General features: G+C 43.6%; 1 protein-coding gene across 1 annotated transcript in view; it reads right to left on the bottom strand.

The window, feature by feature from the left end:
- Window positions 1–14,672, bottom strand: part of UBE2A (ubiquitin conjugating enzyme E2 A) — a 186,185-nt gene that overhangs the window by 103,508 nt on the left and 68,005 nt on the right. The window contains exon 3 of the mRNA XM_086918559.1: window positions 396–421. Within this exon, the coding sequence (XP_086774685.1) occupies window positions 396–421 (26 nt within the window). The remainder of the gene's footprint in view (window positions 1–395; window positions 422–14,672) is intronic.

Raw genomic sequence — 14,672 nt, forward strand, 5'->3', positions numbered from 1 at the left:
TGTAGGAGGGTGGGACACTGGTATGGGGCTAAACATTTGCCCAGACCTTAGTAATGGGAAATGATAGAAAAGTGAAACATATGGGGTACATAACGTGCAGCATTACGTCATATGACTTTTCTTTTCTTGCTGTATAATTTAGTCAATTCTGTGGCTTAATTTGGTCCTTTTTTGTTTTGAGTAAATCCAGCAGCTCGGATGCTTCGGTTTCTAAATGCGTGCACAACATGAATTCCGTCCAAGGGAACCTTGCCTCTTAGATGCACTGGTAAACAAGGTTTGTTCTCGACCAGCTGGAATGCTTTTAGAGAGAACTTAAGAAAATGTAGACTATACAGCCTAACCAACCCAACAATGCCCAACTTTTTTTTTTCCCAAACAAGTGAAAAACTCACCATCCTCGAAAGGGGTTCCCTCTGGCCTGCAAAAAAAATATAAAACACATTAGGTGTGAATTTTGTTAGGTTTGGTACAACTGTACCAGCTTAGGTTTTCAAGCAAACTGTAAATTTAACATCTCCATAATTTAGCATACTCCATAATGTATATGGTGCCATAGTCTTACTATAGCCTTAGTGCCCACTGTAGCGTTAAAGGCCTGAGCCACAGGTGAGGGCCTTTAACAAGGCAGTCGCCCTTTATTGACACGTAGAGCCCGCTACAGAGGGCTCAAAGGCTATTAGAACATTCCACCCCTAGAGGGCAGAATGCTCTAATTTGTGAAACATAGGCAATCCCCTCGGGCTCCGTTAGGCCCTTCTTCACACCTGTTGCTGTGGACCACCATTGGAAGGTTGATGCTCTGGGCTTCTACCAGCCATTAGAAGACCACAGCACTCATTTTTCTTCAAAAAAAGTCAATAAAGATCATTAAAAATAAAAAGAGAAGGCATAAGGAAGTAAAATGCCCACCACCTAATGCCCAAATCCCAGCAAGTACTGTTTTTACTCCATCAAATTAGTACTTATTAGATCACTTCTCTCCAGTTATCTGACCCTAAATACTCATGTTCACAGATTCAAGAGTGACAAAAAACTGTTGAAAACAACAAAACCACCAATTGCAAGAAAACACTCGGAGCCCTAATACACTCATTCTTGCTTATTACCCAGGTATGAAGGTTCAAGGTGGAGCGGTTGTTCCATTTATGCTACTAATAGCTTCTCTTTTGCTAAGACAGTTCCCTCTTTGAGAAACACCACCCGAGTGCTCTAAAGACAGCATTGGCAATATAATGCATTATATGTGTTCAATTTAAAAGTAATGCGCTCATTTTGCAGATTAGGAATTATGACTGTTGCTTAAGAGAGGCAAAATCCAAGCTAGCACGAAGTGAACTATAAAAGCCCCTTTATCATACAAGGGTGGCCTGATGCTCAGGACACATTGTTTGGGGACAAGCACATTCATTCTTCATGCTGTCAAGCATTCAAAATAAAATGTACAAAAAAAATCTTTGCAACTTGGAAAAAAACAGATGGCTAAAATGGTTATACTAAACTATGGTAACATTTTACGGATAACGTGAAATGTTTAAGGAAACATTTAATTGAACATGTATGCATGTACATACACAAATGATTATGGAGTCACTGTTGCTATGTCCTGATTTTACTGTATGGTTCTTTTATGTAACCCTAATGTCTGATTTGTAGGTCTCGTGACCTACAATGCGCGCAAGCGCATTGAGGGAGTGAGAATTCAAGTAGCCAAAATCATCGTCAAACCAAGGGCTTCGTTCCCGCGGTTTTCTTGAAGTTCACGTGAATCACGTGAGCAAACAAGCACGCGCATTCACGGCCAGCCCAGCACATCAAAGGGCTTCTCCTCCCCTAATTATTCATGGCCGGCCGCAGGCCGGCCGTACTTTCAGTTTCCCGGCAGCTCTGCAAAATTGAGGGAAATTTCTAACTACAACTTTGCTGCAATCCCCCCTACCCGTTTGATTTTCCCTCTATGTGTCACTATTTATCCCCTCTGCTCTGTCTGTCTTACTTCACACCCCCCTTCCCTCTCTTGCTCCCACCTACTCTTTCTTTCTGCAGTCTCAGCCTCTCTCGCTTCTTTCTCTATCTGTCTCCTACACGTCGCCCTTGCACAGTCTCTCTGCTTCTTTCACCCCCTCCTTCTCTCTCCATCTTTTTCTCTTCTATCTGTCTTCCTCACTCTTTCTGCCTTCTTTTTCTAGCTCCATCATTCTTCGACCTCTAGTCACGCCTGCCCCTTTGTTACTTCGTGTGATTAGAGGAGCACTCACTCTCTACTAATAATGCTTCCTTGAACTTATGTTCCTGTTTCAACTTTTTTAACCTCAAAGCGTGCAGCTAAGGTAGCACGTCTGCCCTATCACGTGCCAAAACTTAGACAACCTTATCTTAAGTGTGAATGACACTTAACCTTAGCGCACTGTTGCTCAAGCGCAGAACGCGCTACAAATTAAATATACACTCTTCTGCTTTTTCAAAATTAATTTTAGTATTTTTCTCAACAGTAGTTTCCAACAATTACAAATAAACACAACTTATATTCAATTTGACTCAAAATGTTATTATAACGCAATATTCAAAAAACTTCATAATCAGTTTGTTTTCCAATTATAACATTTCATCTGTGTATGCCCAATGCATTTCGAGCTGTAGGCAGCTCTTCGTCGGGGGCCTGTGGAAAAATGATGCAGAAAACAATACTATCACTCGAGAGTCTTTGAAGCACAAAAAATGTTAGTAAATAGTAAAGTGGAGCTAGTCACTCCAAACAACGAAAAAGCCTTCACCTTCACCTAAGTGCACGTGTACAAAACGCTGGAAAAGCAACTTACTACTATCACGCTCCTCAAGCGCTAAATCATTCTGTAAAAACAAAAACCAGAACATATCCACTGAACTCAAGTATCTACCAGGATGGCTGGAACAAAATCTGAACTCTTATTAATCAGTCCAATTAACTCAAGCAACGAGTTACCTTGTCTTCAATTCCACTAGTCACAAAAATGTATTCACCGCGTTCCTGTTTTCAACCTGCAAAAATAACAGAGAAACCCATGTCTATAAAACGGGCGACTAACTAACCCTGATCGAAGTCGCTGACACCGCTGCTGATGCGCAGCACGCTCACCTCCTCAAACTTCCTCTGCACGTCTTCTCAAAACTCCTCACAGTTGAAACCCTCTTGCGTTCTCCTCTCAAAACAGTGGATGCGAGACCACAAACCTCGCCGGTTCTAAAACACAAGCTTCGTCCAACAACATAGAAGACGGACTAGCATCTGAACTTCCACCTGCTAAACCGCGCCATCTTATAATGGTGAAACTACCCATCGGAGTGAAAGAAAGTTAGTGAAAATAAAAAGTATCAGAATAAATGATAAATAGAGACTCAAAATAAAACACGATGTGCCTCAAAATGCTAGAGAATACATACAAATACAATATGATGTTGTCAGTTACAAGCAGCATACTATGGTACATGAACAAAGTCAAAAGAACTTATAAAAAACATGAAAAATCTATTTTTTCATTGAGTCCTTTAGGTTCTTGTGTCAATAAAAATTTAATCCAGTGAATTTCTCTCTGGAGGAGGGATCTGGTAAGATCAACCCCCTCGTATAGTTTAACTACCTCTAGGATGGAATACCTTATCTGGGCGATGCTATGGTTATTCTCATTCCAGTGTCTGGCTAAATTACTTTTGGTGTTTTTGTTCCTGATTGTACTTTTGTGCTCTGAAATTCTAGTTTTCAGTTTCCTTTCTGTTTTACCTGTGTAGATTTTGCCACACGGGCATTTGATGTAGTAAATTACATTTTTTGTATTACAATCTCCATTGTAAAGTAATTTTATTTCTTTACCAGTTTGTGGATGGTTTAGTGTGTTTCCTACAATAACATTGGAGCAATGTACGCAGTTCTGGCACTTCTTCATGCCTCTGTTGATTTCTTCAGTTGCCCTAACTGGAGTCATGAGTAACTCTTTCAGATTTTTTGAACGCTTGTAGGCAAAGATGGGTGTGTTGTTGAATATTCCATTGAAATCAACTTCATTCTTCAAGAGAGTCCAATGTTTGTTTATTATGGTTTTCAGCTTGTTTGATGTTGTAGAAAATTTAGATACGAACACCTGTCTATCTTGCAGTTTCTTTGGTTTTTGAATAAGTAGATTCTCTCTGCTGCAAGCTTTGATGCGGTCTTCAGCTTTTTTTAATACTTCCTCTGGATATCCTCTATCTTTGTAGCGTTGGTGTTGTACGTCAAGATTCTTTTTACATTCATCATCTTCAGAGCAAATCCTCTTAATTCTCATGTACTGAGATACCGGGAGGTTATCCTTCAAGTGTTGGGTGTGGAAACTTTGGTATAACAGTGAGTTGTTGACATCAGTCTGTTTTCTGTATATGGTGGTAGAAATTTGTTGTTCATCAATTTTAACTAATACATCCAAGAAAGGGAGTTCTTTTTCACTTATGGCATGCGTGAATTCAATATGTTCGGAGCATGAGTTTAACCTTTCTATCTCTCGTTCCAAGTTTTGTCTCGTTCCTGACCACATCAGAAAAATGTCGTCAATAAACCTCCTGTACAAGGTTGTGTGATCTTTCCAATTTTTGTTGTTGTACATATGATCTGCCTCGAATTTTGCCATGAAGGTATTGGCATATGCCGGGGCCCCGGCAAATCCCATGGATGTTCCATGCTGTTGAAGAAAAAAATCAGAGGACCATTTAAAATAGCTGTGATGTAAACAAAAATGTAATAACTCTAGAATAAACACTTTGTTAGCTCTTACTGCATTCTGTTGTAGCAAAGCCCATTCTACGGCTTCCAACCCAGCAAGGTGGGGAATTGAAGTGTACAATGACTTGACGTCAATGGTACACAAAAGTATAGGACTTGTTATTTTAACGTTTTTTAGCGTCACAAGAAAATCATTAGTGTCTTTAGTATACGATGACCATCGTTGGACAAATGGTTGTAAAAATGTATCGATATACTGACCGAGTGGTTCAAAAATAGTGCCACACCCGGTCACAATCGGACGCATGGGGGGGTCTAAAAGATTTTTATGCACCTTGGGGAGCATATAGAGTGATGGTTTCCTGGGATTAGTCACAGTTAGAAATTGTTTAGTGGTGGCAGTTATGTGGCCTTGATCCAAAGCTTTAGTAAGGATTTCAGTAAGAGTTTGTTGCAATTCATCTGTAGGATCTCTGTCCAGTTTCAAATAGGTCATGGTATCTTCTACATGTTCGTTCACTTTTCTGTGGTACATTGTCTTGTCCATAACGACTATGGCGCCTCCTTTATCTGCTTTCTGTATATGAATGTTTGGATTTTCTTGCAGACCTTTTATAATCGATCTATCATAAATCGAGATATTTTTCCTTTTTGATTTTTTCAAATTCATACTCTCCATTTCATTAAGGACAGAATTTTCAAAGGCATCCAAGATCTTGTGGGTTACTGGGGCTTGAAATTTGGATTTCGGCTTGAACTCAAGGAGTTCCGGTTCTTCTTTCGCCATTTGTTCAGGTACTACATTAGTGAAGAAATGTCTCAGTTTGAGGACCCTCATGAATTTAAAAAATGCAATCTCATTTTCCAAGTTGTTGGTGTCATATGTTGGAACAAATCCTAGCCCTTTGTTCAATATTCTCATTTCATCCTTTGTCAATTCGGTCTGTGAGATGTTTAAAACCAGGTTCACCTCGTGCTTCTTGTTCGGACTCCTTCTCCCTCCTCTCCTTGTTTTGATTGTTTTTTCGGTTGCTTCCCTGGTGGTTGGCTTGTGTCCACTACCTGGGATAAAAAAGGCTGGCTTGTGGAAGTGGATTTAGTAGCTTCAGTTGATGTTTGACCAGTACTTGTTTCTGCAATTTGGGTTTGAGCTGCCGGTCTATTTGTACTCAATTCACTGTCAGAGACTAAACTTTCTTCTGAGGTCACGACGGTCTTTTTCTTCTGGAATGATCTCCGCTGGGCATAAACTTCCGCCCACGTGTACACTTCATTTAATTTATAGTCCAGTGTGTCACGTTTAAATTTCCTTAGTTTGCCCTCTTGAAGCTCCTTTTGGTATCTTTCTAGTTTAGTATTTAGTTCCTCTAGTGATTTGTCCCAATCTGTTTTGTCCATCCGTGATTCCAAATTGTGTTTTATTTCATCAATTTCGTTGGATAATTCATGAATGACTTTTGCCAGCTCTTCTATCAATAACAGAATTAAGTCGAGTGAGCATTTATTTAGGATTGAGAACCACTTCTCCATAAACTCCTTATTAAGGTGAAATCTGTGCAACATCGGTTTTATGGACATCCTTAGACCACGTGGAATCCTCTTGACTCTGTGGTACTGTACCAAGGTTGATGCGTGTAACTTCTGGTTTACTTCTCGTTTTGCGAGAAATTCAAGCTGTTTCAGTTGTTGCATAATAGTATTGCCTTGCGCATTTGACGATTTGACGTCCTGAATTAAAGTATAAATGCTGTCTGCTTGTTCTGAAGTGTAGGCTAGTGTTTTCGCCCTGTTTTCTGTCATACTTGAAATTTGGTCATAAGCCATGGTGCTCACTCCGTGTAGACAGATTCTCAAAATGTTACTTCGTGTGATTAGAGGAGCACTCACAAGAAAGGTTAAACTCATGCTCCGAACATATTGAATTCACGCATGCCATAAGTGAAAAAGAACTCCCTTTCTTGGATGTATTAGTTAAAATTGATGAACAACAAATTTCTACCACCATATACAGAAAACAGACTGATGTCAACAACTCACTGTTATACCAAAGTTTCCACACCCAACACTTGAAGGATAACCTCCCGGTATCTCAGTACATGAGAATTAAGAGGATTTGCTCTGAAGATGATGAATGTAAAAAGAATCTTGACGTACAACACCAACGCTACAAAGATAGAGGATATCCAGAGGAAGTATTAAAAAAAGCTGAAGACCGCATCAAAGCTTGCAGCAGAGAGAATCTACTTATTCAAAAACCAAAGAAACTGCAAGATAGACAGGTGTTCGTATCTAAATTTTCTACAACATCAAACAAGCTGAAAACCATAATAAACAAACATTGGACTCTCTTGAAGAATGAAGTTGATTTCAATGGAATATTCAACAACACACCCATCTTTGCCTACAAGCGTTCAAAAAATCTGAAAGAGTTACTCATGACTCCAGTTAGGGCAACTGAAGAAATCAACAGAGGCATGAAGAAGTGCCAGAACTGCGTACATTGCTCCAATGTTATTGTAGGAAACACACTAAACCATCCACAAACTGGTAAAGAAATAAAATTACTTTACAATGGAGATTGTAATACAAAAAATGTAATTTACTACATCAAATGCCCGTGTGGCAAAATCTACACAGGTAAAACAGAAAGGAAACTGAAAACTAGAATTTCAGAGCACAAAAGTACAATCAGGAACAAAAACACCAAAAGTAATTTAGCCAGACACTGGAATGAGAATAACCATAGCATCGCCCAGATAAGGTATTCCATCCTAGAGGTAGTTAAACTATACGAGGGGGTTGATCTTACCAGATCCCTCCTCCAGAGAGAAATTCACTGGATTAAATTTTTATTGACACAAGAACCTAAAGGACTCAATGAAAAAATAGATTTTTCATGTTTTTTATAAGTTCTTTTGACTTTGTTCATGTACCATAGTATGCTGCTTGTAACTGACAACATCATATTGTATTTGTATGTATTCTCTAGCATTTTGAGGCACATCGTGTTTTATTTTGAGTCTCTATTTATCATTTATTCTGATACTTTTTATTTTCACTAACTTTCTTTCACTCCGATGGGTAGTTTCACCATTATAAGATGGCGCGGTTTAGCAGGTGGAAGTTCAGATGCTAGTCCGTCTTCTATGTTGTTGGACGAAGCTTGTGTTTTAGAACCGGCGAGGTTTGTGGTCTCGCATCCACTGTTTTGAGAGGAGAACGCGAGAGGGTTTCAACTGTGAGGAGTTTTGAGAAGACGTGCAGAGGAAGTTTGAGGAGGTGAGCGTGCTGCGCATCAGCAGCGGTGTCAGCGACTTCGATCAGGGTTAGTTAGTCGCCCGTTTTATAGACATGGGTTTCTCTGTTATTTTTGCAGGTTGAAAACAGGAACGCGGTGAATACATTTTTGTGACTAGTGGAATTGAAGACAAGGTAACTCGTTGCTTGAGTTAATTGGACTGATTAATAAGAGTTCAGATTTTGTTCCAGCCATCCTGGTAGATACTTGAGTTCAGTGGATATGTTCTGGTTTTTGTTTTTACAGAATGATTTAGCGCTTGAGGAGCGTGATAGTAGTAAGTTGCTTTTCCAGCGTTTTGTACACGTGCACTTAGGTGAAGGTGAAGGCTTTTTCGTTGTTTGGAGTGACTAGCTCCACTTTACTATTTACTAACATTTTTTGTGCTTCAAAGACTCTCGAGTGATAGTATTGTTTTCTGCATCATTTTTCCACAGGCCCCCGACGAAGAGCTGCCTACAGCTCGAAATGCATTGGGCATACACAGATGAAATGTTATAATTGGAAAACAAACTGATTATGAAGTTTTTTGAATATTGCGTTATAATAACATTTTGAGTCAAATTGAATATAAGTTGTGTTTATTTGTAATTGTTGGAAACTACTGTTGAGAAAAATACTAAAATTAATTTTGAAAAAGCAGAAGAGTGTATATTTAATTTGTAGCGCGTTCTGCGCTTGAGCAACAGTGCGCTAAGGTTAAGTGTCATTCACACTTAAGATAAGGACGCCTGCCCCTTTCCCATATTCCATCTTTCGTCCGTCCATTCCATCTCCCCTCTCCTTCTCTCTCGACAGTTCTCGCACACCACAGTGAAAGTGCCTGAAGATAGGTACACGGTGTAGGCTAGAAGGGACGCGAACATAGGTTTAAATATTTACACTACAGAGATGGCTAACATTACTCGTGACCTAAGGTTACTCCTAGGACAACTGGCAAGCGCACATTTATTTTTATTTGACAGGTGCCAGTTTCACAAGCGTCAGCTCGGTGCGGCTTCCCCAATTTAAATAAACTGACCTCAACATAAAGGGTGCTAGCAGCCTTAAAATTACACCCCATTTAGAGAGTCGACAAGGTCACCAAAGCAAGACCAGGAAAAAAAGATCGCTCAGCATGAACAAAGTCGATCTCACACTTGTCAAAGTTAGATGGAAGCTGCGTTGGCGTGAACATGCTGACGCACCTTACCTTTTGTGATTGGCAGGATCACGGTTCAAAATGATCACATTTTAGAGAAATAATGTTGATTAATTACTTTGTAATCTAGAGCAGGCTGCTAATCCGGGGGACCGTACAAAAAAATGCACATGGAATAACATTCTAGAAGCAAGTAATTAAAAGATAGCTTGGAACAGGCGGTTGGCGAGGCCAGATCTGTGACTCAAGGGCGCCTTCCCTTCTTCCCTCCCCCTTGTGCTTTTGATGTTGTAGGAACAAAAGGCCTCACTCACCCCCTTCTGAGGTGCTCAGGAGAGGAGGGGCTTTGCAAAAGGGATTTAGGGGGATCTAAGATTACTTCTCCCCCACTGCCAGCGCCGACAAGTTCCATGAAAGTGAAAAGAAAAAAAAAAGTAAGCGGCAGCAGTAACCACATACCAACCTTTCAATACCTGGCTGCGCAAGTTAAGAGAGCGCAACAATAGTCAACATTTAATAAAATCCAGTTAGTTGCGACTGAACTGGCGCCGGAAGTTAAAGTGTGTTAAGAATGTTTTGTTTCTTCTTTGAAATCACGGAGGAAGAAGAGTTTTCGAATAACTAAAAACATAGAAATACTCGCATTTTTAAGCAAGGATGCAACAATTGTAAACATTGCACTCACAAAAATGAGATACTCGCACACAAATAAGAGTTTGCAGGTAAGGCTGTGCCAAGTTTGCTGCACCCCAACCTCTGGAGATACTGCAAAAGCCCCCTCTTTATCTTTATGGGAGGAAAAAAGAAAGGAAAACCGCCCGCACTTGTTTGCTCGTCCGCCCCACTTTCCTGGGCAGCATGCAAGTCCTCTTTTATTTGTATGGAGTCTGCAGTAGCACTCTTTTCTTTCTTGTTTGTATCGAGGCTGCAAGTTGTTCCATATTTTATCCTATGTGCCTGTTTCGTGGCGGGGGGGGGGGGGGCAGAGGACTGATTTCTGGGATGGGGGTTAGGAGGCTGAGGGTGCTTAGCTGGAACGTTAACGGTCTGGTGATAGGATAAAACGGGGGATAGTCTTGCAATACTTGAAGCGATGCTCCCCAGATATAGTTTTGCTCCAGGAGACACATTTAGTAGGAAATACGTGCCATGCATTGAATAGACGGGGCTACCGCCTGGTGGCCCACTCTGGATTTACCACTGGGCCGAGGGGGGCGGGCGTCCTAGTTAGGAACTCCCTCCCCCTGGAGATAGATGGCACGGTGCTGGATGATAGAGGCCGCTATGCGGCTCTCACGGGTCGGTGGGAGGGGAAGACTATCTCCATTTTGTCTGTGTATGTTCCGCCCGGTCTACAATCCACCACATTCTCTGACTTGGGTAGGGTGGTCCTAGGATTCCCTGAAGGCATGTTGGTTGTGGGAGGCGATTTTAATTCGGTTGTCAGTGGGGATGAAGATCGTAGCCCCCCCAGACTCCTCCCCGCATCGCAGCTATGGCTGGGGAATTTTTTGGACATCTTGGGTCTAGCAGACTGTTGGAGGCAACTGCACCCTGGGCAGCTTCAGTATACCTTTTACTCGGGGGCTCATGGGAGTCTCTCGAGACTAGATTATATCCTCATACCAGCGACACAGATGGTCTCTGTAAGGGAAATCAGGCACTTAGCTAGGGGGTTCTCGGACCACTCCCCATTCTGGCTCACTATTGATGTACAGCTGGGGGCCGGGGGTCGGACTGCCCCGATCAACCCCTGGCACCTTCGTAACCCCAAAATTAGAACAGAGGTGGTTAAGTGTATGGACTACTACTTTGCTGAGAATGAGGGATCGGTGGCCTCCCCCGTCTCCTTATGGGAGGCTTATAAAACTGTGATCCGTGGTCAGACTATCCTTGATTGCTAGCGAGAGGAAGCGCAAAAATGCGGAAGTGGTGGCCTTGGAAAATGAAATCACGGGTTGGAGGAAAAGATGGAGTCTGGGGCTACACCTGAGGTATTGCATTCTTTGGCCCTTAAACAGTCTGAATTTAGAGCTGTGGTGACTGACGCGGCCATGGCAATGAATCGTAAGCAACAGGGGCGACTGTATGATGTTGGTGACAAAGAGGGAAAGTGGATTGCTTGGCTAGACAAAAGAGATAGATTAAATCGGGTGGTGCCTGTTGCTGAAAAAGTGGATGGTACGCGAGTGGTGGACCCGGTTGAGATAGTTGAGGTCTTTGCCCAGCATTTTCAGAGGGTTTATGCACCGGTTTCAGACAGGCCGGAGGAAGACTCGCACTTGTTGCTTCGGGATATCGCGCTGCCTAGCCTGTCGGAATCGGACAAGGTGCTTATGGAGGCGGAATTCTCCACCGATGAAGTAGCGCTCGCTATCCGCTCACTTTGCTCGGGGAAGGCCTCAGGTCCGAATGGCATTCCAGTCGAACTGTACAAGCTGTGCCCTGACAAAATGGCACCGCATCTTCGTCGGATGTTTTCGGCATCGCGAGATCTCAGGTCCCTTACCCGGGATCAGAGACTGGCGTCCATTGTGGTCATCCATAAAGATGGCAAGCCCCGTGAACACTGTTCATCGTATCGGCCGATCTCGCTCTTGAATGTGGAACCCAAGATCCTGGCGAAGCTTTTGGCAAACTGGCTGATTACGGTGATCAGTGACTTGATACACCCGGACCAATCTGGCTTCATCCCTCACCGAAACACCGCGCTTAATCTTCGCCGTCTTCATGGCGTCTTAGCAAGGGCGGAGTCTCTTGATGAGACTGCCATCTTGGTTTCACTTGATGCCTCGATGGCCTTCGACACGGTGGAATGGCCATATTTGTGGGCAGCCCTTGCTAAGTTTGGTTTTGGCCCTAGGTTCATCGGGTGGGTCAGACTTCTGTATGAGCAACCGCTGGCTCAGGTGGTGGTCAACGGCAGGACTTTGGAACCCTTTGTTCTCGGACGTGGCACAAGGCAGGGGTGCCCTTTATCGCCGCTTCTTTTTGCGCTTGCCCTTGAACCCCTTGCAGCGTGGCTCCATTGGAAGCCTTCGCTCAAGGGCATTCGATGGTCCCCTGACTTCGAGGATCGTATATCGCTATACGCCGACAACATATTGTTGTACCTTACCTCTCCCCGTAAGTCACTGGGAGTCCTATTTGACGTCTTGAGCTCCTTTGGGAAAAACTCTGGCTTAGTTATCAATTGGACCAAGTCCTGTATCTACCCCCTCACAGGAGAATTGCCTTCTCTGCCCCGCATTTGTCCGACACCTATCTCGAGAGTAGGCTTTAGGTACTTGGGGATCTACATTTCATTGGATCCCACAGTACGCTATGAGCGGAATTTATTACCTCCGCTCGTCCGGCTTATGTTATGTTATGTTATTTTTATTTGTACAGCGCACAGCTGCCCCAGCGAAGGGGCATCCTGGCACTATGAGAAGTTAAACACAACACAACACCGATAAAAAGAGGGGAGAGAGAATAGCCTAACATTAAACAAACAAGAAAGTTTTGATGGCATGCCTAAACTGAAGAAGGTCATCAATAGCCCGAATCTCAGAAGGAAGGAAGTTCCACCACTTCGCGGCTAACACTCGAAAGGAGCGGCCGCCAGTTCTACTCAACCTGAAGCACGGAACCACCGCCAGGTTCTGACCCAAAGATCTCAAGGATCGCAGAGGAACATAGGGTGTTAAAAGATTCGCCAGTATTTGAGGGAACGTACCCTTGAGGATTTTAAATGCAAGGCAGAGGACCTTGAATTTAATCCTCTGATTTACGGGAAGCCAATGAAGCGAATGCAACGTTTTTGAAACCGAGCACCGCCTGGGCAGACCTACCACTACTCTGGCTGCAGCATTTTGCACTCGCTGCAACCGGGTGAGTTCAGCCTGGTTTATCCCCGCCAAGAGCGAGCTGGCATAGTCCAGCCGGGACAACACTGATGCCTGAACCACCAGCTGTCTGGTGGGGGCATCAAAAAATTTAAGTATAGGCCTAAGTCCTCTAATAGTGCCATAGCAGGAGGCCGCCACCCTCTTGGTGTGGCAAGTAAAACTGAGTGTCGGATCAAGCCAGACCCCAAGATTTTTTATCTCCGATACAGGAGAGGGGGTCATACCCAGTTCAGGAGGCCACCAGTTGTCACTCCACAGCCCCGCTTGCTTGCCAACCACCATGACCTCTGTCTTCTTAGTATTCAACTGGAGACACTTAGAGTTCATCCAATTGGCCACTGCCCGTACACCGTCACGGAACCTGAGAGCCTCCACACCAGAGTCCCCACTCAACGTGACCGCCAGCTGCGTGTCATCGGCATATGAGACCATTGTCAGGCCCCATTGCTTGACGACCGCAGCTAGCGGTCTAACGTAAAGATTAAATAAAGTGGGACTCAACGATGACCCCTGTGGGACCCCCAGGGCCAGCGGGTAAGATTTGGATTTGCCGGGTGGAATCGTAACCTGGAACGACCTATCCGTAAGAAAAGACCGGAACCAGCATAGGGCAGAGCCCTTAACTCCTACTTCCTCGAGTCGCTGAAGTAAAATCCTGTGCGAGATAGTGTCGAACGCGGCACTCAGATCCAATAACAAAAGTGCCGCAGTCCGACCCGCATTAATCACAGAACGCAGGTGTTCGACCATAGAAAGTAGGGCCGTCTCCGTGCTGTGGCCCGCGCGGAACCCGTTTTGAGTGGGGTCTAGAATGTTGGCTCTGGTAAGAAGGTCTGCCAGGATGCCATTCACATGGGCCTCAGCAACTTTTGTAGCCCAGGGAAGCAAGGAGATAGGGTGGTAGTTCTCAGGTTTGAGAGGATCCAGGGTAGCCTTCTTCAAGATAGGTGTAACTACGGCCTGCTTCCACCTAATCGGTAATATACCTGAGGATAGAGACAGATTAGAGACAACACCGGAGTACGGCACAGCGGCAGCATATTCCTAAACTGAACCGGTTTAAGCGGATCCGCAGGAGAACCCGACTTAATTTTTAGGCTCAAGGAATCAAAGGCCTCCATTGTCAAGGAAGGCAAAGTGTCAAGACACTCGCTATCTCCCATGATACAACTGGCTCGCTCTGGATTCGACGAGCCAGTCGGGAAGGTGCGATAGATTGCTTGCACCTTCGAGGAAAAAAGGAGGCCAGACTCTCACAATGGGAGTCCGAGCATATTTCTACTGCAGTTGTCCTCTTAGCCATGAGGTCTTTTAATACCTTGAATATCAGTTTAGAGGGGTTGGGGCTTTTCAGAAACTCTTGAGCATAATAGGCTGCGCGAGTTCTGCATACCGCTCTATGATAGATCTTCGTTTTAGCAGAATAACAAGCCTTGAGCACAGGATCAAACAATTTTCTCCATAGCCTTTCAGCTTGCCTACAGGCTCTCTTAAGGGACGCTAAGGTGCTGTCGTACCAAGGACTATGCTCTTTTGAGCGCTGTTTAGACCAAACCAAGGGAATAAAGGAATCGAGGGCGCGGGAGATCCACTCACAGAAGGAGTCATATCCGC

The sequence above is a fragment of the Lissotriton vulgaris genome, chromosome 4_1, assembly GCF_964263255.1.
Source record: "Lissotriton vulgaris chromosome 4_1, aLisVul1.2, whole genome shotgun sequence".
NCBI classification, from domain to species: Eukaryota; Metazoa; Chordata; class Amphibia; order Caudata; family Salamandridae; genus Lissotriton; species Lissotriton vulgaris.